The following is a 26768-nucleotide window of genomic DNA, read 5'->3' as shown; positions in this document are numbered from 1 at the left end:
CTCACTCGTGTTGTGTTTTCTCCAGGAAGCCCAACTACAGCACAAGCACATGCTGGGCCACCAGTGCACAGGGAGAAAGCACCTCACAGCATCTGATGCACGGCTTGTTCCCACCCTGCGGCAACCGAGTGCAGAAATGCATCAGAACAGCGGTCATTTATATTCTGCACAAGTATTTTACAGGAATATGCATAGTGGGAATGAAGTTAATTTATAAACGTAGCCTGCAGATTTTAGATCAGAGTTACAGAGAAATTAGCAGCAAGGGAAAATGCTGAGCCTTCACAGCTGTCCTCCACCTGCACCGTGCTCCATCCATCACGCCGCTCAAGCAGAGCAGAGGTGCCCTGGCAGCTTGTGATGCCATTCACCTCCTGCTCCCTTGTAGCACCGTGCTCAGCCCCAAGTGAGCGTGACACGGAGCAGTGGGCACACACAGCTGCTGGGAAGGTGTGAAACAAGCAGCAAGTCACCGTGACTGCTCAGCACTCAGCTGACACTGTCACTACCTGCAGGCTGGGGTCACATCATTGCACACCACCTCATCTCCGGACCACAGGGCCAACCAGCATCCGCTTGTAAAAATGTATCTTCTTCATTTAAAGTAATAATAACCAGCAATTAGACACTTACTCTGATTGGAAAACATACAGTCGTGCCTATTCACGGGTTCAGTTGGAGGACTGCCTGCACTGCTACAGAAGAATCATTTTCTTTGCCTCCTACAATCACTCAGCACCGGAGCACTGAACCAAATGTCCTGTACCACTGTTACACCTCTGCAAGCATGAAACAAAGAATGATGTATGGTTGGGAGGTTCTCTAAAACAAGCTGTTATCTGTGCAATTACTCTGTTGGTTGGTTTTTTTTAAGTAAAGACTAATAATGATAACAAACTGTGCAGGTCAGGCTTTCCTGCAAGATGAGTGGTTCCAGCAATGACCAGCCACCATTGCATTTAGTAAAGTTACTTAATTGAAGCTAATTTCACTAAGTGACCTTAACGAATAGCTATTTCCCTTCAAGATGACAGGATGATTGATGCTTCGTTTAAGGCACAAACCTTCTACTTTCCCCCCCCTTCATGACTCAACTTTGAAGCACAAACTCCTGAATGTCCTTTCATCCAAAGACTCAAAGGCTGTGTGCGCTGACAGCCGGCCTAAGTGGTGCTTTTCTAATTGCACACATAAAGGATATTTCAGTCAGCAACCGAATACAGATTCTCTGTCTGACAGCAGCACATGGAGGCTGCCCAGCCATCATGCCATGGAGCCACAGAGGAGTCTGAAGAACCTGCAATGGAGAAATAGAATAGTCTGCTTGCATTCAGTACACTCAAAATCAGTGTTATCATTAAGATAATTGTGTCTGAGCTCATTCTCAACTCACGTACCACCAAGTCTAACCCAAAGACATCTCTAATTAAAGAGAAATTGCAACCATTAGACTTCTGCACAATGTCATCGTGTCATTAGGATCACTTGGAGGAGGACATCGCCTCGTGACTCCATGCCCAGCATTCTATTCCGCCTTGTTTTCTGTGCTACTGGCCATCAGCAAACAACTAAACACTGCTCTAGAAATCCTCAGCAGCTCTCTCTGTGTGTGGCACGCTTCTTACACCCAGCCCAGCTCCCAGGAAACCTCAGCAGCATTGGCCAAAGGAACCAGGCTCCTGAAGTTAACTACAGGAGTTAAGGCAAGTGAGATTTTCCCAATTGGGTCAACAGACACAAGGCCCCAAATTTATAGTTTTCTGCACTAATTTTCCATGAAACTTAACAAAGTTTCATAGCAAACTCCACCACAGAGTTCTTTCCAGAATTGGCCACAACACAGAACACCACCAGCTGAAGGCTTCTCGATTTAAACAGGCATACAATCATAGAATCATGGAATGGTTGGAGCTGGAAGGGACCCTAAAGGCCATCTGGTGCCACCCCTGCCCTGAGCAGGGACACCCACAGCTCCATCAGTGCTCACAGCCCATCCCTGCCCTTGGCTGTCTGCAGGGATGAGGACACCATAGGAGGGCCTTTACTGCCATAAGGATCTCAGCAGAAGTTATGATTTCCCTCCCCTCAAATACCCCCTCCTAATTTAGCTGTATCAGCAGAAATTCGATCATGAAGACCACATTCAGAAAGAACCTTCTATAAATGCTTCTCTTCCTTATCTCAACGTTCTTATGTAGATTGTACCAAATGAAATGAACACAACAGAAATAAAAGCGCATTGCTTAGTTACAAACAAGGGCTAAAGCTGCAGAAATTCTCTTTGCATACATTCCTATTGTATCAGAAGGAAAACCAACTGACAAGACAGAAATGTGGATCAGCTTACACGATATGCATGAAAGACTAATCCCTAGCAGCATCTCTGGCACTCAATGTCAGGAATATCAGTTTTCATTTCCTCTTAGCATTTGTCTGGAGAACTTGGATGCAATATGTCCGGATATTAAACCTCAATAATAACATAAAAGGATAAGAGCAGGAAAAGAAAAAAGATTTTTCAAATAAACTCAAGCAAATTAATATGTAATTTCACTTATAAAGATAAAATCCCTAACATTAAAACAAAACCATGATACCATAATCACATCTGAAGCCCTTTCTCCCTCCCCTCAAATCCCAATGAAATAAACCCAAGCTCCCAACTCACATTAATGTGGAACTGTTCAAAAGCCAAGGAGGTAAAATGAATGGGGTCCATCCTCAGGGCTGGTAAACACTGATAGGAAGATTAAGAGATGGAATGATGACAGCTGCCAGCACTGCCATTCTTCAGACTGCTACGCCAAACATTCTGACCCATCCAACCATTGCGTACAGCTGTGTGGATTTTTTTTTAATCACTCAATAAATCACAGAAATAAGTGAAGAAACAATCGTGTGTCATGGCTCAATCAACTGCAAACCTTCCCTTAAGATCCAAAGTTTAAAAGTCGTACAGTTAACAGCAAATATATACTGAGATATTTATCTCTCTCAATGTCTTGTAAAACTTGTCACAGAGCAATAATACTTCAGTGCCCCCAACAGCCTTATGGCATTCTCTGTCATGGAGTCAGAGCAAAGAGAACAGGGAAAGGGAAACAAAGAGAAATCTGATGTACAGAAGCACCACGTGTGCACAAAACCCAGTTCATCAGTAGCCCCCATTGCCAGCCTCAAAATGTTTGCTGAAACCACACCGGATTGCTGGCTTTCCTGAATTTCTAATAAAATAGTTGATATAATTCTTATGCCACAGATGAACAATGCAAATTCATTAGAACAGACCGATTTCAGGAGTAACCTCACGAGAGCTGTTATCTAGTACAATGAAGCAGGGTCACTTTCAGTTACTCATTACTACAAGACCCAGAAATGATTTTCCCTCCCATGCACTGCAAGACAAAGTTGTTTCCTGCGAGCTTTGCCTTCTCTCGTTCATCTGTATGGGGAGAACAAGTCTCACAAATCAGAGAGGAAAGTAACTGCCTGCATTTTTAAGAAGATTCTTTATCCCTTTTATATCTGAGAGAAAAATACAGGTACATAGCAACAGGAGGACTGTAACCACTGCCAGCATCCTATCACCTATACATCTTATGGAGCTCTGTGTACAAACAGCACGCTTACATTGCAGGATAACAGGGGTGGATAAGAGGTTTGAGTGCTGCTACTCACTTTTTGTGATTGAATACCAAACACTTTCTCAGTTTGCCTGACAAATTGGAATGGCTTCAGTAACCCCTCACTCAGTGTGCGCCCTCATCCCATCCTTCCACATCATCCATTACATCTCCTGGAAATATACAGAGGCTTTCCTGGCTGTCCTCAGATTTCTTTGCTTGCCAGTTGTTCAGGTGCCTCCTAATCCTCCCACTAACACCTTACTAAACTCATAGCAAGAAAACCTAGAGCGAATTTTACATCTTCTCCTATACCTCTAAAATAATCCTTCTCTGCTGTCTCATTATGCACGAGGACAGCTGTGCTTCATGGGAGCAGTGTTTCATATGCTCTGCAAGAACAGAAGTGACAGCAAATGTCACAGGAGACACCATACTCCCTCACCAAGTTTAACCTTGGGCACACCTATGTCTGTACGACACGCAGGAGCTACTAATGCATACTCCAAGCCAATATTTTTACGTGCCTTTGAACATATAACAAGACATTTGCATTCTGACTGTGCATGAAAAGCTTGGGAAATGGTACTTTTCTAAGAATAGTTACATGGAGTGTCTAAAAAACTCCCACTTGCTCAGTGTTGTTTATCTGCTTTCAGCTGCATCGTGTTTACCTGCTAGATGGAAACAAAACAGCAATACAATGTCATGCAGACAGCTAAAAGCAAGGTGGGGTGCACTTGCTGAGTGCAGGAGATCACCATCTACAACCGTTCCGGATTAAAATTTAGTTGCCATGCCATTCAGCTTGTTTCCACATTACAGTACAGTCTTCCCTAAATATACTGAAGGAAACAGCTGACATCAATCATCTCAGGTATTTTTAGACCATGCAGCAGAATAAACACCACAAGATGATTCTTAGAGATCACATTCTGACTCCAAATGCACTTTTAGAACGTATCTTTGGTAATATTCCCATCACTGAAACTTTCATCACCATCTGTGAACTGAAAAGATCTGCTGGGACGTGTGGGAGGGAAGCCTGCAGCCCCTCATGTAGCGTTACCCTGAGAAGGTGACAGCAGCTGCCCCACTACAGCTCTACTCTGGGAGACGCTGGATGAAAGGCTGGTTTTGTGTCCTGGAGGTGACTGAGTAAAGCAAACTGTTCTACACAAGGATTTGAGAACTTCCAGGTAAAAGAATAAGGTGACATTTCCTGCAGAAATGTTCCTGCATATCTAATTGTTAAAAAAAATATCAATGCTTGTGAATTGATTGCTCAGCTTTACAGATGCGTTCTGCAATACATCACAAAAGCATTGGTCATTCAGTGGGAGAATTTGAGTGTCTGCAGAACTAGGATACAGGTAAATAATTTGGGGAGAGAAAGAAAAAACTAATTCTGCAGTGGATGACAGTGAAATTAGGCCATTACACATTCAGATGTGGCTCAGAACAAAACTGTTCAATACATTAATCTCTATTTCCTTCCATTTCTAACACAGGATTTTTAAGATGCACACCACACTCAGCTGATTAAAGCAAGGAAAAAGCCTTTCAGTCTCAGCATTTTCTCTTCCTGTATTTCAAGTTCAGTTTGAGGACTGGTGATTTATTAGTAGCTTCCTCCGTCGGAATCTCTTCAGCTTGATCCTTCCACCTTCTTGCATCACTTGTCAATAAACGTGCCTGTGCTTTTCCTTATAGGTGTGGGAAACTGAGATCAAATGCTGCTGTAGTCAGAGCCACGGGCAAGCAATGCTGCTGCCTTCCACTCCACTGCAAAGAAGGTGATTGTCCCAAAGAAACCAACAACCACCATGATCAGGAGCTGCCACTGCAGAAGGAAGTAGTTGCTGTAGAAAAATGCAACGGCTGCACAGATGGACTGATGGGGAAAAAAAAAGGGAAAGATTTTAAGTGGAGATATCCACTCCAGCACTGCTGCACAAGGTTACAGAGCTGGCAATACACACAGTTCAACATGCATCTTTAAGCATGCTTCTTTCGAAGAGACAGCAATCAAATTATACCACAGCATATGTCCCTAGATGATATACAACAGATTTAGTTTGTACTTATTTAAATAGAGTTCACAGCAGAAAATGAACACATTTGAAAAGCGTTTGAAGCATGGCAAGCACGGTTCTCCTCTATTCCAAAGCATTGTGTCTGGAAACAACGCAGCCAAGGCTTTAGGACAAAATCCAGAAAACCTATTTTCAGTTTTACAGCATCACAAACTATTTTCTACCAAAATACAGCTAGAAACTCGGACAACCACTCCTGCTCACTTGCAGCGTATCCTTTTTAAGGGTAAAAGTTTCATTAAAGCTGCACAAAGAGCATTCCCACACTTGTACATTCAGAAGGTTACGGGATGTAATACCTGAACAAACTTAAAGATGGCAAAGGCAGGAGCACTGTCTTCAGAATACAGGAATCCTAAAATGCTGAGCAGCTGGGTATTGAAGCAGCTGTCTCCCAGGCCCAACAGAAAGCTGCAGAATATGGCCACCTCTTTGCTGAAGGAAAAATGCAATCAAATGTAAGAATCACTCATTCAAGCAGCTCACACAGCTACTGACTAATGCATGAACCTATGAACTACTTTTGACAGCCTTGGAAATGGAGAATGGAAGAAAGTTACCAAACTTTAAATTTCATTGGAAAAGAAGTGGGAACACTTGGCTGGCAAAAAGAATAGTTTCATCAGATTTTAATTCCTTGAATGCTAAGGCTTCTGTCAGTATTACCAACAGTCAATTCTACACTGAATTAGAACTGCTAAAATCTCATTTCGATGCCTGGAGTCATAAAGCCCACACAGCAGTGATCAAAAGCCAAGACAGACATACAGTGAATTCAACAAAACTGCAGGAACACGAGCAAAAGACCAATTCACTCAGAAAAACACTCCTATCAAAAACATACAGGCCCACATACAGGCACAAATGCTAATCACTGCAGCTGAGCAGCTGTGCCCGCACAAACTGACCACATTACTTTCACACAAATTAGCACAAATACACCCCAAAAACAGCTTGCACTGATAAGAATGCTCCCTATATTCTTCCCCTAACTAACAGACTTTGGGCTTTGACAAGGAGCATTCAAACACATAGAGTGAAAAGCTGGTGTTCTATGCTACAGTAAGAATGAGCCCAACTTCCTGACAGCCAGCACAAGAGTTGTTGGTCACAACTGTAAGAGTTATGTTCTCAAACAGTACAATTGCTACCAAATACCCTCGTGCTTCTTATTCTTTCACCATTTAAGCCTCTAAATTGAGTATGCACAAAAAAGCTGTTTCAATGAGTCTTCTATGAGAAGTACAAGCTGTTTTATATGCACCTTGAGTTATAACAGCCAGAGTGAAGAGCTTACACACCTTGGAATCATATAAGCAATATCATCTGTTCCTTCCATAGGAGCAACAGGGGCATTGCTTGGCATGTTGACAAAAATTAAATAAAAGGCAATGAAGTGGACAATGATGCCTAGCATCACAATGGGGTTCCTGCCAAAGCGATTCTTCTTGCTCAGTAAACCAAAGATTCCTCCACCTGTAGGCACGGAAAAGATGGGAGACTTACATCAGAAACAAAGATAGAAAGAACGGGATTGAATTCCAAGTAATGAAAATTAAAAATAGACTGAAAATATAGGTTGTAATACCCCTGTGTTTAACATCTGAAGCACTGACAGACACAAAAGCAGCCCCGAAGTGTCTGCCAGCTCTGCCACACCAGCTCTCCTGGTGACAGAAGCTCTGGGTTGCCAGAGGTGTCCAAGACCTGCAGGCACATTTCTCAGGTAGATGCTGATGAAGGCACTTCATCTTTTCACAAGGTATCGTGCCAGGACTTCTGTTTCCTCCTCACAACACTATGGAGTGAGGAGGGATGATGTCCTGCCTAGCTTTGTTGATTGCAAAAACGTGTGCCTCTCTACGAATCCAAGTTGCTCATCAGCAAATATTTCCTTTTGACTCACCTAAAATTTCCCCAACACCAATAAAAATCCCAGAGAGACCAATGAGGCTTTTCTCTTCTCTGCCAAACCTATTCACAGCACCGATGCATGTTCCATACACTCCAGAAAAGAACGTTAACTCCAAACCTTTGAAGGAAAGCACACAAGATTGACAAATGAGGGCTTTCTTCATAGGCTTTGCAATAGTTTTTATCTAATGTTTTTCCCTACAGTAACTTTCAAATACATATTTTAAAGAGGTAAATGTAACAGAAACAAATGAGAGGAGGTTTAAGCTATGCAATCAAACTTTTCTATGCTAGCTCATGGGAGCAATATAAAAAAAAGTCACATAATTAGCATCAGATGCACTAAGGCTCAGTACTGCTGCTGTTGACACAACCCCTATAAACAGTTTGTATTTCTGCCTCTCCAAGAACTTTGGAATTTCATTCAAACAAGAACCACTGTGTGAAACTGCACTTAGTAACTGAGGAAATGAAACTATTTCACTTTAAGTCTTTTTTTTTTCCAGATTATAGTATTTCTGAGAAAGACCCCTGCACCCCCAAATCCCAAACAAGGGGAGTTTAAGCTCAACTGCTCCTTTCCCACAGCTGCAAAATGAAAGCAGAGCAAGAACAACTACTTGTCAGAAATCTTTCTTTCTACTGCTGATACTGAAAGGTGACACATTTAAGTCCAAAATAAGGAAGCATTAGTCTCAAAATCACAGTGTCTTCACAGCAATTATGTTTACATAAGAGTTATACTTAAAGAAAAACAGAAAATACAACTCTCATTCCCCTCCGCTGTCTTTTGCTATGGCAAAAATACAGCACACCATACGTTGGTGTACCAGCAGCAGGCTGTGTAATGCTGCATGCGACCTGCAGAGCCTCAAAAAGGAACGAGCTCTCAACAGCCCGATTAATCAAACCGCACCTTTGGAAGTAAAAGCCTGCGCCAGTCCTACGGACTTCCCGTTTCCCCACGAAGTGGCAATACCGACCAGTAGCCACCAGATGGCAGCACGCAGCGCTTTCAAGCTGGACTGATTCTTTTCTACAAAACCTTCCGTACCAATCTCCGATTTCATCACACAACACCCCGTGCCCTTGCCTGGTTATCTTGTTTCACACTCCTGTTGCACTGAACATCTACAAGGAATTCAAGTTAGTTCACTTGGCTTAACTATAAAAACCAAAGCCAAATAGGTAGGAAAAAAAAAACAAAAATCCTTCAAGATTTTGAACCTTTTAACAGTCTTTTTGTGGAATAACTGCTTTAATATATGGTACAAATAAATGCACTTCTATTCTACAGCTCATACTTTGCTCTAACAGTGGCAGATCAAGTTCAAACTGAAGTTGGTGAAGAGAGTTCCTGCCACAGTAATACCAACGGCACCTGAAATATTCAAGTACTGTTTGCAGAGACACACAGGTCACCACTCTGCTCTGTGGTCTCTGTTTAAAACTCCAAACGATGCCCAGCAGTGCTGCACAATCACACTGTGCTTGCCTCATACCTGTGTAGGCTGTTGTAACACTGAGGAGCAGAATCTCTTTCGTGAAGCTCAGCTTTATAGATCTCTCTGGAAAGACACAAAGGAGATTAATGTGACTTCACTAACACTACTAAGAGCACCTGCCCTTTCTTTGCTCTCTGCTTAAGCCAAAAATAAGTTATTTCAACTGTGACTTTCTTGCAATGAGAAAATTAGAGTGCTAAGCATACCGACCTTCATTTGCACTCAACAACAACGATTTGATCTCAAATCTTTTTGTAAGAAATGCAAGGAGGAAAATATTAAAGAGGGAGATGTGCAGTTTTCTACCAGCAGACAGTTTATTCCTCATTGTATTTTTGTACTCACTGTTCATGGCAATTAACTCCTATAAGCACATTTTGTCCATGAAGATCTCCATGATCTTAAAACAAGCAGACACTGACAGACCGTATCAAACTCAGTGGGAACTGATCAGTTCAGTTCAAAAACATTGATTTAAAGTGTTACCATCTGGTGACAAAAAGTAATATGCAGCTTCTCCTTTATACTGTTTTGTTGGGTTTTTTTCCTTCTTTTTTTCTTTTTACTGCAGAAGACAATTTAACTTTCATTCACAAGCTTTCCCCAGGGGTGACCTGTTGTTTTTGAGCTTGTCTGCATAAGGAATGCATTGCAAAGCAGCTTGCATCTCAAACTCAAATTCCTCCTGCACTATACTAGCACAGAGGTGATGTCTGTTACACTTTCTTTGCTTGCAGACAGACTTTGGTTGTATGACACCATCATGGGAGAAGCACTCTAGAGTTCAGCCAGCCACCTCACACCAGCTGCACACCAACAGCAATCTGCCCACAACTTCATCATTTCCAAGCTGTTCCATTTGCAAACCCTGTTTACACTTGACTCAAAGTCACAAATATTCACACAGAAAACTCAGCTCCTATCAGGTTCAAACCTCATCAGCCCCATATCCACACATGAACTGTCATCTCTAGTCTGAAAGTCATTGCCATTTGGCAGTTTCTTTTCCCAAAGGCCAGATCTAAATTTCTGTTTTTCAAGTGCAATAACTGAAATGCATTCTTAACCTTATTTATCCACAACTTTTTGTTCTGAGTGATTTGTACATTTTCACGTATCAGCAGAACCACGGAGAGCTGGAAAGGATCTGTCAGGATTTTTTGAAGCAGCTTGTATGTTCAGCAGTACTTACTGAAGGCATCCACTGCTCTCATCAGCTTGTTTCGTGCAGACCTGGGTGCATAAATGACTTAGTCAAAAAAGAAAACGAATAACCACCTCATATCATTGCACTGAAGGCAGATGAGTTCATTCTTCAAGATGTCTGTACATTTTTTAGGCCTGTATTATGTACTGAAATATGCTAATGCATTGTTATTTGAGACTCTAAACTACTGACCACAAAATGCATCTGGCTTTCTGAGCAAGGGAACACCATTCAAAATTTAACCCAAGAGATTTCCTTCTGAGCAGGTTTAGAAATGGCTGGCAGAGCTTTTTCACCAGCACACACTTGGTGACATTTTTCTAACGTTATTTTAATAAAACAAAAATATCTAAAATGATGCCTCAAGCAAAACTGCACTGTGTCTGCCTGCCTTCCAGCGTACTCAGAAGTTGCACCTGAATATTTTGAGTATATACGATAAATATATTAGTATGAAAATATAACTTAGAAAAAGGATGGGAATAATTTCTGCTCATTCCAGCCCTTAACCTGGACTGATTAGACAAAGAAAGACTACAAAAGCCAGATGCACATTTAACCATCGGTGGAGAAAAAGAGGTAAGTGGTATCTCTCCAAAGGCACTCACTCATTAATGGAAAAACTTGATGTGCATTACCTCACTCCATCCTTGAAAATGTCATATGCAGAACATTAATTGATTCTCACTTGTTCACATACAGACACTTTTCTATCAAATGTGTGCATTCTACAGGTTGTTCACAACATTCAGGCTTCCAGTTCAGAGGGGAAAGTGAAACTGACACCCCATTAAGAAGCAGGGACACATAAGTAAGTACATGTGACAATAAATCATTGTTGCAAGCGCTTACGAGCTGCCCCCATGGATTTCATTAGCAGAATCTTCCTCCCCTGGAGCTTTTGTGTCCTCTTGTTTCCTAATCAGAAAGAACAGAACTGTGCCCACAAGACTGATAACAGTCAGGGCAATGAAGACAGTTCTGCGATCGCTCTCTGGAAAAACAAATTAAAGTCATAACAAGGCATGTAAAAGCAATTCAGACAGAGTCAGCTACCTTCAAAGAACTAACACAAGCATAATTCAGAGCAGTGTTTAAAATGCTTACTGATTTTCTACGTTACCTTGCATGTGGAACAAATGAACACAGTTACTGGTAAATTCCTACCTCATTTTCACAATGCCAATAAAACATTGGCATATTAAAGAGTGTTACTTGCATTTCCTGCCACAAAAGACTATGACCAAGGAGGAGCCAGCTAGCAATGAAATGCATGAACTATTAGCAGGAAAAAAATCTATGTTTCAAGAGATGTATAATTCAGAATGGACATAGGAAGCTACCCCAAAAGCCTGCAGATACCCAAGAATTTGTTCTTTACCAGATATTAGCACTGTAACATCAGATTATTAGAGTTGTATACTACAAAGGCCTTAACAGCACTGATACCTCAGTAACTGAGGCAGCATACAGTGTGCTACTGGAGGAAGGAACTGCTTCCCTCTGCACCAGCTCTGGTGCACCACCCAACTTGTCTGGCAAAGGAAAGTCTGCAATACCAAAGTTATCCCTATTTGCAAATTAGGCAGGGGAAAAAAAATGCTGAAACTGCTAACAGTTGTGATTGAACCAGTGAACAAACACAGAGACATTGCCTGTGCTTGTGTTTAATGGATGTTTGCTTAAAGGCAAACAGTAAATTGTTCTGTCCCAATTAAAAATAACCTGTGCATGATTATAGATCAAGAAAACGTGCTTCATCTTGAGATGTCTATAATATAGGCAGTAAAAAGGAGGAACTGATTTTCAAGTGCTGTCTGAGCTTCTAATACTAACATCTAGCTTTCAAAAAAGTGTCTCCAGACATTTCAACAGCGTTTTCCATTTGAAAATGTAAGAAGTCACAACAGCAGAACTCCCTCATATTTAATGGCTGCATTCTGTGGTTAGCAATGGCAGTGAAACTTAGAAGGCACAGAACTTCAAGGCCCCCATGAGAGAACGTGGGAGCTGACTTTCAAAAATTAACCTGTGCTGTGCTACCAAGCCAAGGCCTATGGAGAACTGAGACAGTGCATTTAGCAGAGGTACGAAGTGGAGCAGAGGCAGCACTCCTGAAGCCTGATGATTAGCATTTAGATGTCAGTGCCTTATTCCTGAGTGACTCTGTTAGAAATCTGTATAATTGTATATTATAATTATATAATTATAATAATATATTATAATAATCTGTACAATCTGGCATCTGTATAATTCTGTTACCATAGACAAGTAACACCCACCTGATATGTAAGTTTTTCCTTGCCAAGCAAAGTATATATACAGGTTTCCAAAAAACAAGCTGTAAACAAGAACAACACAGGTGAACTTTTTGTGGTAGGATTAAGATCACAGCATCACAGTGACACAGCTCTGTGCAAAACCAGTACTGCACAATTGTGAAAGGATAAGAAAGCAGTCATTTCCCTTGCAAACTGTTTATTCTGTAGAGAGCTGAAAACACAGGAGAGTATTTTTCACCCTGATGTTCTTCTTAGGAATCAATGCAGAATAAGATAATAACAAATGAACTTAGATGGCCATTTCTTCTCTCTCTCTCACTGTTTTTGGAAGGGTGTAGCTTAGAAAGATGACGTATCTATAGAGATGAATTTGCAGTACTCCCCTACACGAGTCGTGTGTCTCGTCTGAAATATTAGTTCAGCAATACTAAACTGGCTGTTAACAGGTTGGGGAAATTCTGTGTTTCTACATGCAGTTCCCTGAAATACATCAGCTCAGAATGAATGGTGACTCAAAACAGCCTTAGAGTGAAATTTCCTCATCTGAACTCAAACATTCTACTCGCTATAAAACACACAATTACTTGAGTTTGTGGAAATCAGGACTTTGCTACACCAAGACATTAATTAATTCCAAAACATGAAACACGAGCAGCACAGCACTGTTTCACACTGCTGTTCCATTAATGCAGCACTCTGTCTCCACACAGCACCAGCAATGCCATTTAGAGCAAGCTCATCAGCCTACCACCGTGACTCATCCCCTGCACTATTTCTCAATACCCAGAAGCACTGTATTAGCAGCATAAGAGCTATCTGCCTTCAGGATACATCTGTGGCCCTACTATCAGGGAGTTTAATCTCTTTTCAGTTCTGCTGACATTATCCAACTCCAAATCCTCCAGCAGGAGGGAATTCTAAAAGTTTTTACACATCACATAAAAAAAGCAATTCACCCGTTCCAAATTAATCTTTTCTTAGTTTCAACACATTACCTGAGCTCTAGTACAGCAGTTCTTACTAACGGCTCCACATTCTGCTCAGCTGCCACCTTCCTGTTCTATTAACCCATGAGTAAAATACTCCTCATTTTACTTCTCTCCAAACTTTCCCAGTCTTTTTATTCTCTCTTCAAATCAACAGCTCTGTTTTCATGCACGTTTCCGTCATCTTTTCCTCCAGCAAAGATCCAGAGCAAGTGGAGCCCCAGCACTGAGGTTAAATGGGGCTCTCAGGCAGAGGTGAGACACAGACATGGTGAGGCCATTCAGGGTCACGAGATCTCATTAATAAGCTCATGATCCCAATGCAAAACAGCCCTCCAAGACCAAGATATTTGCTAAATGCTCCCTGAACTAACATGTATCTTTTTAGCATGTCAAGAGCAGGGACTTGCAATAGGAAGCTTTCATTCACTGTCTTATAATGCACAACAGCTTTAGAAGCTTTGCTCCAAACTCTCCACTTCATTGACTGCAAAATACCAGAAATACAGAAACAACAACAAAATCTGCTTACTCTCAAAAGACCTCAGGTAAGCAGAGATCTCTAACAAAATACCCTCACCTCCACTGCCAACCCTGAAATGAGGTCTGGGAAAGGGTGGATCCAGGCTCCACCCCCTCTGCTCACTCAGGTGTTGCATACACCTGAGCTCCCCTGGGTTGGCCCTGCCTCCTCACCAGGTGCTCCATCACTGCTTCAAGCTGCATTTCCACTACTACAACTAAAAAGCTATTACTTAAAGCTTACCTGGACTGCAAGAGTGCCCAAAATACTCCGCTGTTCCTTCCAATGGTGTTTTCATCAGAATTTACAGTCAAGCAATTTCCCTGTGCCGTCCATAGCACTGAAATGTGCAAAAGATATTGGTCAGGAAATAAAAGTGCTTTGGAAGTATATTCAAATAGAGCAAAGAACAGTGAGCAGAATAAGAGCAATGCTTACCTGCAGCTGCAATGCCAATAAAAACAGAAGCAGTATAGAAACTCCACGTAGAAGGCTGGATAAAAACTGCAATGTATAAACTAGAATAGAAGAAATAGATCCGTTTATTGAACATAAAACAAAGTGGAATGTCCTTTTTAAGAAACAGCTATCTTACTTAGCTTCTCCTACGTCATCCACTGTCACCCAAGGTACCATGCAATACAGTTCAGGTTATGCAAAAAAAAAAAAAGGTAAGCTTTTTACTCCACCAAGAATGTAGAACTTTGTTTATGCAGTCAACAACTTGAGACCACAACATGAACTCCAGTCAGCAAACTGGAAACCATGAGAAAAAAAACACAGTTTCCAGTAGGCTTGAAGTGCCCTGAAGTTATCTACTGCTACATGTAGCAGCTCAGCATGGTGTTTTCCTTAGCCAGTACAATTTTGTGTTTGATACTGCACTTCCATGTGGGAAAAAAAAAAAGATACTTCAAAGAAATTAAAAATAATACTTACCTATAAAATATGCCACTAATAAACATGGAGAGTTGAGGTCCTACTAGTGCAACCACTGAAGGTGAAATAAGGTTTGATGCTGAGAAAACTCCATAAATAACGGACATACTACATAAATAAACAACAAAGATAGTGAAGTACTAAATGCAGGTTACAAATCAGATTGTTTAAGAAGACTCAGCTGATTCCAAAGTATCAAAATATACATAAGCAACTGCCTCATTTTTATATTCAAACATTTCCTTCCTTTCTGTTGTTAATTACCTTCAACCATTTTACTCCATACAGAAACACTCAAGTGTATCTTGCACTGCTGAATTGAGTCCCAAGCCATTGCAGGCCAGCATATCTTCTAATTTATGACAGGGTTTTGTCAAACTGCCTTAACAAGTTGCTCTATTTTCTGCCCAGTACTTCTAAAGCACAATGTACCAAAACCACTTTCATCTATTAGTGAGCTTTTCATCTTCTGTCAAATGCACCATAAAAATTGTATAGATATATTTTGTAGTAGCTGTAATTTTAGTTTATATTAAGACAGTAAACCTTTCAAAACAGCATCTGGGTTTTCTTATATGACAGATCAATTTGGTTTACAAAAGCTCCCTGATCATACTTGGTGAGTCTGGCCAAGTCAGTGCAATAAACATTCAGAGTGGTATTTTACAGCTGAAAACCTTGCTTCTCTTCTTGTCTTTCTGGTTGCTTCTTTCCCAACTATGTTGCAGTATTTCCTACAAGTTGATCCAAACAACCCATATACTACACCAAGGTACAGAAGCAGATGGGGCAAACAACCAAGGCCTTAGCAGTTTACTGTCTTTTTTACAAATTTCCACATTTTTTAAATTTACTAAGATAAAAAGCTGAGAATGTGATGCCTGAATGGTAGTTTTAGTTTTACAAAGAACATACACAAAACGATCACGTAGCTCAATTAGAAACAAGTAATTCAGATTAGGAATGAATGTGAGAGCCATGATTTAAACTGCTTTAAGTATGCCATTAAATCGTGAAGCCAGCAGAGCACTAGAATCTCTTGAGAGTATATCTCTACCAGAGGTAATTATAACTAACTTCACCCTGCAAGGAGCAAAGTAGTAAGAAAATGTGTGTGAGTTACCTTGTGTAGCCACTGCCATGAAAATCTGTGCTGTTTAAATTTGTAATAACTGTTTGCTGTGAGGAGAAATCATGTGCAATATTGTTAGAACATCTTGAAGTCATTTGTAACAGATTGAAGTTGGTGCCAAACATCAAAAATTATCACTAATAGATTCTACATAAAGCATTAATTACAACTGACAATATCTCCACAATGAAGATGAAGGAGATAGCAGGCAGGGAAACATCTGTCTGAAGCAGTAATAAAGATTTGGGAATTATATCCTGATTTCACCACAGATCTTACAGTATTTCACAAAACTTCTGTTTCACAAAACATTTCTCTAAGGTACCTACACATTACTATCTTCATCTAAACAGTGAGGGAGAGCAAGCTGAAGATTCACTGTATTCTTAATTTATCCAAACTTGGGCTTCAGCTGTACTTGAATTTCAGCTAAGAGTTTCCATCCTTTCAGTCTTTCCGTTAACAGCTTGTTCCTTTTTTTTCCCCCTTGAATCAGCTTTAGTGATCATGAGACCATGTAATTAGCTGGATTGTCTGGCAGATCTGATTGAAAGTCACTTTTAATGACTTTAATGACAATACATTACATCACTGCACGATCACTAGGCCCAATTCAGTGAGGTGCTGCACATTCATTGCGTAGCAGAATTTAATCACTGTGCTGTATAATAATTTAACAACAATAACTGTTGTAAGCAATTACTTCTACAGTGTAGAGAAGGACATTTAGATGTTCAAACTCAGAAAGAATTCTTCTTAATGTGCAAGAACAGAGAAGCAAGATGTAGGTTGACATAACACTGATATCAAAAGTAATATCAGCAACTAAGTTAGAGAAGGTGACTTGGCAGTTCTAGCAGCTGTGTGAGCCTGACTGCTCGTCAGGTGTCAACCTCACACTCCCCTTCAATGTTCAGTTTGTTAAAACAGAAAGATAGATAGCATTAGGAAAGAAACTCCAGCAGAAACTAGGTTTCTAGTTAACCCCTAGGTTAACTAGGGGTTAATAATAACATATTAGGCAGACATTTTGAAAGGGCTTATATACAAAAAAAAAACAGGAATGTGAAAGATACAATAAAAATCAATTGTTGTATATGGAATGAAACAAAACAGGCATTGAAGTTCTAACATTTAATAGGATTACTTAATTTTCCATTGTCTAAGCAATCAGACAGTCACATACGTAACTATGATACCTTAAGGAAATAAACTGATTAAGCATCCTGTTAACCAACTTAATCTAGTTAACGCTAAACCAAAAGAAAGGAGACAAAATGTCAAAAGCTGCAAAGCACATTAAAAATCTCACTACAAACTCACACATTAGACAAAGCACAGAACTGTCACATAGCTGTGGAATGTTTTGATATGCACACCTACCGCAATATTTCCACATGTTTGGAAAGCAGTGAATATAAACATGAATGAGATTCCCAAAATAAGTACGTTGAAAAGTTTTTTTGAGTCAGGAGACATTTTGTGGGTTATTTTGCCAAGTTCTCAGCTTCAGTCTGGAAAAAAATCTATTTCCCTTTAAAAGTTTCCACTTAACTCCTGTTTAAAGAAATAAGAAGAAAAAAAAAAAAAAGAATAAACCACCACCAACAAAAAACCCTTAAAAAATGACGATTCCTGAGAGCTACTTGTTAGCTGCTAGGATTTGTTTAAATAACACAGCAAAGTCAGTACATTGGAAAAATAAGTGGATAGATACAAAAAGTAAAGATCAAAATTCTTTCTACCTTTTCCCATTAAGTTAAGAGAGCAGACAGCAGTATGTTACTTCTCCATGACATCTCATTCCACCCAGAGAAGCAGTTTTCCAAGCATCGAGATGGTTAATCAGCTGAGTTTCTTGCCATGGACTAGAATTCTGGTCAAAAGCCAGTAAATCACCTGACAAAGGAAAGATGAGATATTAACATACACAAGTCATTTCCATGCATGCTGGACAGGAAATAAGGAACATTTCACAATACAGATCAGCTGATCCTGCTTAGAAAGCCCTCGTGCACTATGGGAAATGCAGTTTTATCACTGTACCCTTTCTTCTTTATACTTGAAAGTGCAGACATCTCCTTAGAATTGGAAACATTAATCTAAGAAAAATGTCTAGTTCGTTGGATTCCTACATAGCAAAGGTCACTCTGGAGGGCAAATAATTCCTCAAAAGAGAAACTTCTCAGTATCACCAACACTGAAGTTCTGCTCGGTGCTTTTGCCTTATCTTAGTGACTCTGGAGAAGGAATGGTCTGTATAATATTCCACTACTTCCTCTCAAGAAACATTCACTTTTAGTAAAGTTTCGCTCCTAATATCCTGCTTTACAGTGGTTTTCAGTAATACATTCAAGATCAATTCATATTTTTGATTTGAAACCCTCTGTCAAACTGTCGACAAAACTAACACAGGGTAACACACACCTGATATGGACGGAATGGCTGCTTGCCACTGTCAGTACCTTGTCTATATTCTGCATCTCCTGAGTCAGGAGTGGAGCATTCTGCTAATCCAGTGCCATGAACTGCCAGACAAAGAGGAATGCATGAAAATTCAGAACTTAAGAAAACGGCAAGTCATAAAGTTTTATTCTTTACTTGTGGAAGAAAGTCAGCTTGACCATACAGAGGCTATTTTACAAAGACCAAACAGCAATATCAAGGTGTTGCTTTTAATGTCAGTGAAGCTCCCTTCCTATATTAAGTATTTAAAATTAGATTGAATTTTTAAATCTAATTTTTACTTTAAGGCATCGCTAAACAAACAGACCTTATGTTTCCCTGCCCACAGCCGTTGAGTCCCACTCACTGCTGTGTGGGGATCGTTCTGCTGACAGCAGCTTACACCAAAGGGATTGCCCTTCAGGCAACTGAGGGACACAGGGAACCACCTCAGTCATTTTAAAGAAATCACTGTAAAGATACGGACTTTAAATTCCTCATCAGTGAAAGCATTTCGGCAGAGGAATCAGAAAGCAATGAAGCCAAACTCTCTGAACAGGAAAAAAAAAAAAACAACAATAAAACGCCAATCAATACAGACATGAAAGCCAATCCCAGGTTATTTGATTTCCTAAATCTTTTCTATAGGAAACAACTTGTTGCCTCTGGGTCTGTATCCAAATCATCACTTATTGAACTTGCTTTCTCAGCCTTTTTCTCCCCCCTTCATACTAAAACAGCTTTCTTCATTCCTATCCTTTAAAAACAGCTTACAGAACAGACAGGATAGAAACATTTACCACAGCTCAGAGGTAAGAATTAAGCACTGCGGCTGCGCCCAAGGCAGAGAAGCTCCCGCGCAGCGCCGCAGCAGCCCCGCCCCCCCCCCCCCCGTATCCGCCATTTTAGGCCGCCTCCTCCCGCGCAGGGGCTTTTCCTTCACAACGATTTTCTTATTTTTTTCTTCACCCCGTAGGGTTTCCAGCTCATCCTTCCCCTCCACCACAACATTCACCACAACTCGACTTGTTTCTTTTTTCTTTTTCTTTTTTTTTTTCCCCTTTATAACACATGTTCAAAATTTGCCTTTGCCGATTGCTTCCGGGTCACCGCAGATCCGCCTCAATTGTCACTTTTAAACGCGTACACGCCGTTAATTTAGACACCTACTTTCCCCGCTACTTGCCGGGCTGCCTCAGGGAACCGAGGTCAGGAGTTTTAAAAAAAAAAAAAAAAAAAAAAGTGCTAAAAGCTGCTCGGTCGCTTCCGGTTTGCGTTCCACCACGCGCGCCAGCGGCGCTTTCACTTCCGGGGTAGCGGCGGCCATTTTGTGGCGTTAAGTAGGCGCGCGCGGGCGGCGCCCCGCTCATTTTCTCGCGGCCGCGGGCGGGGTGGTTGTCCTTGCGCTGCGTCTCCGTTGCGGCCTTAGGCCTCGTCCTTTTCTCAGAGCCCGAAGGTGGGTGCTTGCTCCTTCCCTCCCCGCCGAGGACCCTGCGGCTTTTCCCTATGCCCTGTAGCTTTCCTCCTTTCTGGACTCTGCGCGGCCGCCGCTCCGGCGCTCCTCCTCCCGTGTGAGGCGCTTCCCGCTCCGGGCCGCGCCGCCTCCAAATTCTCCTCCCTTCCCTCGGGTTTCTTCTCCTCAGCCGCCGCCGCCCCTCGGGGGGCTACAGCCCGCCATGAGCTACGGGCGCCCTCCGCCAGATGTGGAGGGCATGACGTCCCTCAAGGTGGACAACCTGACCTACCGGACGTCCCCGGACACTCTCCGGAGGGTTTTCGAGAAATACGGCCGTGTGGGCGACGTCTACATCCCCCGGGACCGCTACACCAAGGAGAGCCGTGGCTTCGCTTTCGTCCGTTTCCACGACAAACGCGACGCCGAGGACGCGATGGACGCGATGGACGGGGCCGTGCTGGATGGCCGCGAGCTCCGCGTGCAAATGGCCCGTTACGGCCGCCCCCCGGACTCGCACCACAGCCGCCGCGGCCCTCCGCCCCGCCGCTACGGGAGCAGCGGTTACGGCCGCCGCAGCCGCAGGTGAGTGGCCGGAGGGGAGAAAAGGGCCGGGCTCCGCTCGCACGGCGCAGCCGCTCGGTACTTCTTCGCTTTCCAAAGGAGTTTCTGGATGGGGAGGGAGCCGCGGAAGCACGTGGGGTGCCCCGCAGCGGCTTTAGTCCCCGGCCACTCGCTCTGAACAATGGCGCCCTCTGAACGCTCATTTTCTCGCCCCCGTGGGGCCGTTCCTCCCGCCCCGTCCCCGAGTAGTAGCAGCGCTGACCAGTAGCGCGGACCGTTGCGCAGCCTGCGTTCCATTCTAACGTTGTTTTTTTTTTTCCTCCGGCTCCTCTCGTTGTAGCCCTAGGAGGCGCCGCCGCAGCCGATCGAGAAGCAGGAGCCGCTCTCGGTCCCGCAGCCGATCTCGTTACAGCCGCTCCAAATCTCGCTCTCGCACACGTTCCCGCTCCCGCTCCACCTCCAAGTCCAGATCAGCCAGGAGATCCAAGTCAAAGTCCTCGTCTGTCTCCAGATCTCGGTCCAGGTCAAGATCCCGGTCCAGATCTAGGAGCCCTCCACCAGCTTCAAAGAGGGAATCCAACTCCAGATCCAGGTCTAAGAGCCCTCCCAAGTCTCCGGAAGAGGAAGGAGCTGTGTCCTCCTAGGAGAATGGTAACGTACCTCGGGATCAGCACACTTTGCATGTTACTTTATTGTAGCACTTAAGTGGGGTGTTGGGTAGTTGGTAGTATTAATAGTTCGAACCGAGTGGATCCTAGTGGGGCACGTTGTTAGCTGTTTGTTGTTTTTCTTTTTCTTGAGCAGTGCTTTTTTGGTTATTGGTTTAGGGAAATTAATACCAAAGTGCTTTCTGCACAGAAAATTTTCATGTTTTGTTGAGAGATTAATGGCTTGGTTTTGATAAAATATTGTATGAGACGCAACCTATGATGAAAATGACTATTTCTTACTGTATTTATCCAACATCTGCATTTTCCCCTTTAAAGCTGCGGTCTCCTGTTTGCTAAAAGAATATTGGCCAGTATTGCAGATTTTAACTGATTTGGCTGATCCTCCAGGGACCAGTTTCTGTGGGCGTGTATTGGAGCAGGTTTGTCTTTAAATGTTAAAGATACACTATCCTTTTATAATGGAATGGAAGATCGGTTCAGTGGCCTGTACTGACTGGAGGTAACTGTTGTAGCAAAGTGGCAAATTCCTTGCAATGAAAAAACGACGGAAACTAGTTTTTCCTCAAGTCATCAACTTGAAGAGGCTCCTAAGGATAACACTGGGTGGGGAAAGGATAGTGTGTCTTTAACCCATTCAAACTGTTTGGTCCTCTTTTTTAAAAGGAAAGGGCCTAAGCTAGCTCTGCAGTTAGATAATTGTAGCGAAACTAGCAACTTTGGTTTGAACGTTAATTAGTTTAGTTAAGTCTTTCACATGAAGTCTAGTTTTACAACTTATATTTAACTTTTGGTAATTGATTGCAAAACAGGCTGGATTCAAGTTAAAGTGGTTTGATGGACAGCCTGATGTCTATTTTTTGTAACAAAATCCTTTCACAGAAGCTTACATTTGGCCTCTGAATTAAAATAACTCACGGGGGGGGAGGTGGAACACCATGGTAATGCCCAGAGCTGTTAAGAAATTAGGCAAAGCCAGTTGAAACACAACTAGCAGTATACCTGAAGTCATCCACACAGCGGAGAAGAGACGAAGGAGAAAGCTAGCTGAATTTCTCTCTCTTCAAATCTAGATGCATCAGATAAATGAGAATCCACATAAAGGACGCCTGTGGGGGGAAAGGATCGCTTGAGTCGACAGTCCTTGGAGAGACCCCTGGCATGAGCAACCAGCTGTCGAAAAGGTTATTTTGTAACATTTTGTCTAACTTTTTACTTGTTTAAGTTGCGCCTCAAGTGGCAGATTTTACATTTTATGTGCCATTTTGTTGCTGTTATTCAAATTTCTTGTAATTTAGTGAAGTGAACGACTACCGATTTCATTATTGGCTTGGATATTTGAGGTAAAACTTCATTTCTGTTTATATAGTGCTGACTTTCATTTGAAATTGAACGGATGGTAACGCGCTGCCTCCAGTTTCATACTGAGGAAGTGTGCAGCTCTTTATGCTGAATAGCTGTCAAAAAGTACTCTCAATTTCATTATTCCTTAAATTTCTGAAGGAAAAAAAATATTTCAATTTGAAATTTACTGTAAATGCTTTTTTTGTTCTTTTACTTTGAATTGAAATAGTATCTTCAAATTGGTAGAAATCTTTTCAGGTGACAGTTGATATTTGAAAGGATTGTTTTTATCAGACTCAATTCTAATCTCTTCTCTTATGTATTTTTGTGCACTAGGCGCAGTTGTGTAGCAGTTGAGTAATGCTGGTTAGCTGTTAAGGTGGCGTGTTGCAGTGCAGAGTGCTTGGCTGTTTCCTGTTTTCTCCTGATTGCTCCTGTGTAACGATGCCTTGTCGTGCAGAAACAAATGGCTGTCCAGTTAATTAAAATGCCTGACAACTGCACTTCCAATCACCCGGGCCTTGCATAAAAATAACGGAGCATACAGTGAGCACATCTAGCTGATGGTATACACACCTTATTTTTTCCAGAATGGTAAATCTTGCCAACATGCATATATGAACTTATATTTGAGAAATGTAATGTTAAGAAAGAAATGGTTCATTCCTCTGTAAGTACTGATTGGTGTATCTTTTGCTTAAGACATCTTGTACTATACCCACTGTCTCTGTAGTTAATATTAAACATTTTTTCTGTGTTAACTTTTCTCAACTTAATGTCTGAGTCAGCTTATTTTTAGCTTGAAAAGATTTCTGCAATTATACTGTCAATGTTTAACTTCTATATAGTAACAGAATGCATTCTACTGCTTCTTAATTTTATCCACTGGGGTTGCTTTGAAATTGCTGGGCAGAATTGCTGGTATTGTGACTAACCCAAATGCTGTATGATGGTATTGCACAGCAGGCCCCAAACACCAAATGGGGTCTGTTGGACGTTATGGAGGATACACACTGAGCAGTACTAATTGCATTTGCTGTGTGCTTGTCTTGATTCAACAGGCTGCTGCTTGATGGTAGCTCATCTTAGTGATCATTCTTTTCTTGATTTGTTTTTTTTATACCAAATGGATTGTAATGTCAATCATCACATGTCAAGGGTTATTGTAATGCCTTGTTAATGTTATGCATGTATGTTAAATGGAAATGGAAACATCTGAATACTTGCAGTCTGGCTTGACCAGGGATTAAAAGTGCTTTTCTACAAACTGAGAAGTTTCTGTGTTCTAGGACTGCGTGCCTAGCAGCAGTCTGCATAGATTCAATTACAGGGGCTGGATTTTGTATAAGAATCTTAAGGGGAAGGGCTTCAGTCCTAGGAAACCAATGTTAAGGGATACATTTATCTTTAAAAGAGTTTGGTAACTTTTCTTCATAGCTGAAGTTGTGAGTTTAAGTTGGATCTTGTGGGTGGTCAGGTTGTTAAGGTATGTTGTGGAGTGGCTATATAATGGAAACGGGTCTCTGAAACATAACTTGGTCTTTGGAAAGGAGAACAAATTTCTCAAAAGCCAGCTACACAAATAAACAGATTTATTTTTACAATGCATGTTTGAGGAAGTACTGCTGATGAGGATCTGCTTTCCAAAGCATACATTTGAGGTTTGCTGTAGATCAGACTGTTTCCTGCAGATCCATGCTAAAGTTGAATATAATCTTGTAATGGAACCAACAAGTGGAATAAACTTAAGTACCAACTGATGTTGCTAGTGAGATGATGATCATTTCAATGGTATGTCTGCTGGGTAGAGGAGAGCTGGCCAAGTGTTCTTTGTCTGCACTGAACGAATGTAATGGAATGTGGATGCTCTTCAGTTTCCATTTGTAGAGCAGAGCTTCGATAGACCAGTCAGCACTGAGGGGAAGAAATATCAGTGTGTGAAAATGCAATCCAGGTTTGTAACTCATGCAGTGATTCAGCAGAGACTCAGTGAACTTATAGATGACATTCTGCAAAAGGTTTGAGCTTGTAATGGCTCTCTGGTCCACAGTAAATCTGTGGTTAGCTGTTCTGGCCTGATATTCCTAGAATTGGCTACTATCAGCCTGATTCACAATCTTGAGAGTAGCTTAGGAATCAGTATGTTTGTGTCTGAGAAGTTAACATTCTTAAATATAAGCAGAATTTAATACCTGAGTCTTACATGTGTGGGGGGAAAAAAAACTTACCTTCGGACTTGGTAAGTGGTCCAGAACTGAGCATGTGGATTCTTTTCCAGTAAGAAGTAAACTGTAGTTAAAATATCTTCAAAATCTGCATAGAGGAGAGGAGATTTGGGCAGCCGTAGTTTCTAGGTTCTAAATACATTTAAATATGCCTGCTGCTATCAAATGGTAGTTGAAAATTAACATGAGAATTGCTGCAGCTGTGGGAGAGACTCCACAGCATGGCCTTAAGCAGCCAGCTAGCGGCTCCACTTCTATTCCCTTACCCTACAGTAGTATTTGTATGATAGCTTGATACTGGAATTACTGCAGGAATAACAAGCTCAGGAACTATCGCTACAAGAAAGCTTAGTAAATTGAGTCTGTCTCCAGTCAGAGGTACCTGAAAGGTTTAACGTACCTTTTGGGTCAAAAAAGACATCGGATCCTAAAATGATGTCTACAGGAGCGAGAGAGAGCAGCTCTGGAGATACACGGCCCCAGGTGATGCCTATAACCGGTACGTGGGGTAGGCGGTTCATCAGGCAGCTCTGCTGGGAGATTTCCAGGCACTGAGGCAGCTGCTCGCTATCTGACAGCGTCACCTGAGCGCCGCACTTGGCAGCCACTATTCCGGGTAGGCTGACACCTGCACCGATCTGAAAGGACAGAAGGGAGCTGTGGATGCAGAGGGTGGGGATGTGAGGGTGCTGCAGCCTGAGAGCCGGGGGTTGGGGAGGTGCATCCAAGAGCTGGAAGAAGGAGTTCTGCAGGGAAGGGTGGATGAGATGTGCAGATGTCTGAGCTTAGTGAAGCAGGGCTGTTTCTATGAGGGGGACCCTGAAGCAGAAGCGGTGTGTGAAGTGCAGAACGTGTTTTTATGTGTGTTTGTGTGAGCCTGCAGTTCCCTGCTACCTCTGCCCAAGCTGCGCTGGAGCAAGAAGGGCTGGGATGTGATAGGGAACCGACGAGCTGGCTGGGATAGCGATTAGCGAGCGCGTTACCTCCAGCACTCTGCGGCCGGGCAGGGTTCTCCTGTGAAACCACACGTACTGAGCCAGCACCACGGCGCAGGGCCACGCGTACATGCCATACTGCGGGTCCAGCACCTGAAACACACGGCTGTGCTGCTGTGACTCCGTGTCCAGGTGCTCTCTACCCCCCCACCCCCGGGCCGTACCTCGGGGACGCGCAGCGCCAGCACCGCGCGCTCCTCTCCTCCCGCCGCGTCCCCCACGAAGCGGTACCGCCGCACGGCGCGCCGCGGCTCCCCCATGCCCGCGCCTCGCAGGCGGCCAATCGCAGGCGGCAGCGTGTGGCGCCAGGTCCCGACGGCCAATCAGAGCTTTCTGCCGTCGTGACGTCACGCGGAGCGCCGCGGGGCCCTCCGGGAACCTCTCGGTGCCTCACGCCGTGTCCGCGCCGGGTCTCCGCAAGCCGCCGCGCCGCCCTTCCCAACATGGCGGCCGCGCCGCTTCCCCGCTTCGTCCAATCGGCGCCGGGAGGCGGGCACGGCGCGGCGGAAGGCGGCCGGGCGGAGCGCCAATGGGAGCGCGGCGGGGGCGGGGCTGCGGCGGCGGCGGCGGCAAGGGGGTGAAATTTCTCGAAGGTGCGGCGGGGCCGGGGAGTGGGACGTGGGTCGGGAGCGGCGGGTCCTCAACGCCGCCATGAATCACAAGAGCAAGAAACGGATCCGCGAGGCGAAGCGCAGCGCCCGGCCTGAGCTGAAGGACTCGTTGGATTGGACCCGTCACAACTACTGCGAGACCTTCCCGCTCAGCCCTGCTGCGTGCAAGGTGCGGCACCGAGCGGGGTGTGAGGGGAAACGGGAGCTGTGGGGGGCGGGGGGGCTCTGAGGGGAATCGGGGGGTGGGAGGTTAGGG

General features: G+C 43.0%; 5 protein-coding genes across 15 annotated transcripts in view; 2 read left to right on the top strand and 3 right to left on the bottom strand.

Moving 5' to 3' along the window:
• Positions 1 to 2759, bottom strand: part of MGAT5B (alpha-1,6-mannosylglycoprotein 6-beta-N-acetylglucosaminyltransferase B) — a 54706-nt gene extending 51947 nt beyond the window's left edge. Inside the window, exons 1-3 of the mRNA XM_042883996.1 lie at positions 2669 to 2759; positions 2348 to 2470; positions 634 to 1297 (exon numbers count right to left, since the gene is read on the bottom strand). The gene's annotated coding sequence lies outside the window, so the exon portion shown is untranslated. The remainder of the gene's footprint in view (positions 1 to 633; positions 1298 to 2347; positions 2471 to 2668) is intronic.
• Positions 2760 to 2833: 74 nt separating this feature from the next.
• Positions 2834 to 19866, bottom strand: MFSD11 (major facilitator superfamily domain containing 11). Of its 6 annotated transcripts, none has more exons than XM_042883998.1 (16): positions 19823 to 19866; positions 18635 to 18735; positions 17953 to 18106; positions 17591 to 17764; positions 16199 to 16254; positions 15076 to 15183; positions 14575 to 14654; positions 14380 to 14476; positions 12628 to 12686; positions 11198 to 11339; positions 10331 to 10371; positions 9136 to 9201; positions 7626 to 7751; positions 7021 to 7195; positions 6019 to 6154; positions 2834 to 5517 (listed from the first exon to the last, which is right to left on the bottom strand). In XM_042883998.1, the coding sequence occupies exons 4-16, from the start codon at positions 17684 to 17686 to the stop codon at positions 5353 to 5355; spliced, it is 1347 nt and encodes a 448-aa protein (XP_042739932.1). In that variant the 5' UTR covers positions 17687 to 17764; positions 17953 to 18106; positions 18635 to 18735; positions 19823 to 19866; the 3' UTR covers positions 2834 to 5352. The 6 variants fall into 6 exon arrangements, with proteins under 6 accessions (XP_042739932.1, XP_042739936.1, XP_042739931.1 ...); XM_042884002.1 differs by having other exon boundaries at positions 18673 to 18735; positions 19823 to 19861; XM_042883997.1 differs by lacking the exon at positions 19823 to 19866 and adding an exon at positions 19453 to 19535.
• Positions 19867 to 19976: 110 nt separating this feature from the next.
• On the top strand, positions 19977 to 24441 carry SRSF2 (serine and arginine rich splicing factor 2). Of its 5 annotated transcripts, none has more exons than XM_042884008.1 (4): positions 19977 to 20108; positions 20296 to 20690; positions 21010 to 21320; positions 21656 to 24441. In XM_042884008.1, the coding sequence occupies exons 2-3, from the start codon at positions 20329 to 20331 to the stop codon at positions 21311 to 21313; spliced, it is 666 nt and encodes a 221-aa protein (XP_042739942.1). In that variant the 5' UTR covers positions 19977 to 20108; positions 20296 to 20328; the 3' UTR covers positions 21314 to 21320; positions 21656 to 24441. The 5 variants fall into 5 exon arrangements, 3 of the variants coding, with proteins under 3 accessions (XP_042739942.1, XP_042739944.1, XP_042739941.1); XM_042884010.1 differs by having other exon boundaries at positions 19979 to 20108; positions 22411 to 24441; XR_006181209.1 differs by having other exon boundaries at positions 19980 to 20108; positions 21010 to 21759; positions 22411 to 24441.
• Positions 24257 to 26143, bottom strand: METTL23 (methyltransferase like 23). Of its 2 annotated transcripts, none has more exons than XM_042884005.1 (5): positions 26066 to 26143; positions 25890 to 25994; positions 25307 to 25544; positions 24910 to 24994; positions 24257 to 24595 (listed from the first exon to the last, which is right to left on the bottom strand). In XM_042884005.1, the coding sequence occupies exons 2-5, from the start codon at positions 25971 to 25973 to the stop codon at positions 24427 to 24429; spliced, it is 576 nt and encodes a 191-aa protein (XP_042739939.1). In that variant the 5' UTR covers positions 25974 to 25994; positions 26066 to 26143; the 3' UTR covers positions 24257 to 24426. The 2 variants fall into 2 exon arrangements, with proteins under 2 accessions (XP_042739939.1, XP_042739940.1); XM_042884006.1 differs by having other exon boundaries at positions 25890 to 26007; positions 26066 to 26104.
• Positions 26144 to 26480: 337 nt separating this feature from the next.
• The window catches only part of JMJD6 (jumonji domain containing 6, arginine demethylase and lysine hydroxylase), a 10868-nt gene continuing 10580 nt past the window's right edge, over positions 26481 to 26768 (top strand). The window contains exon 1 of the mRNA XM_042883979.1: positions 26481 to 26681. Coding sequence (XP_042739913.1) covers positions 26553 to 26681 — 129 coding nt within the window. The 5' untranslated portion in view covers positions 26481 to 26552. The remainder of the gene's footprint in view (positions 26682 to 26768) is intronic.

The sequence above is a fragment of the Lagopus leucura genome, unplaced genomic scaffold (genome assembly GCF_019238085.1).
Source record: "Lagopus leucura isolate 7727_CA_CO unplaced genomic scaffold, USGS_WTPT01 Super-Scaffold_100040, whole genome shotgun sequence".
NCBI lineage: Eukaryota > Metazoa > Chordata > Aves > Galliformes > Phasianidae > Lagopus > Lagopus leucura.
Note: the sequence above shows the minus strand (reverse complement) of the source record. Positions and strands in the feature narration are given on the sequence as shown.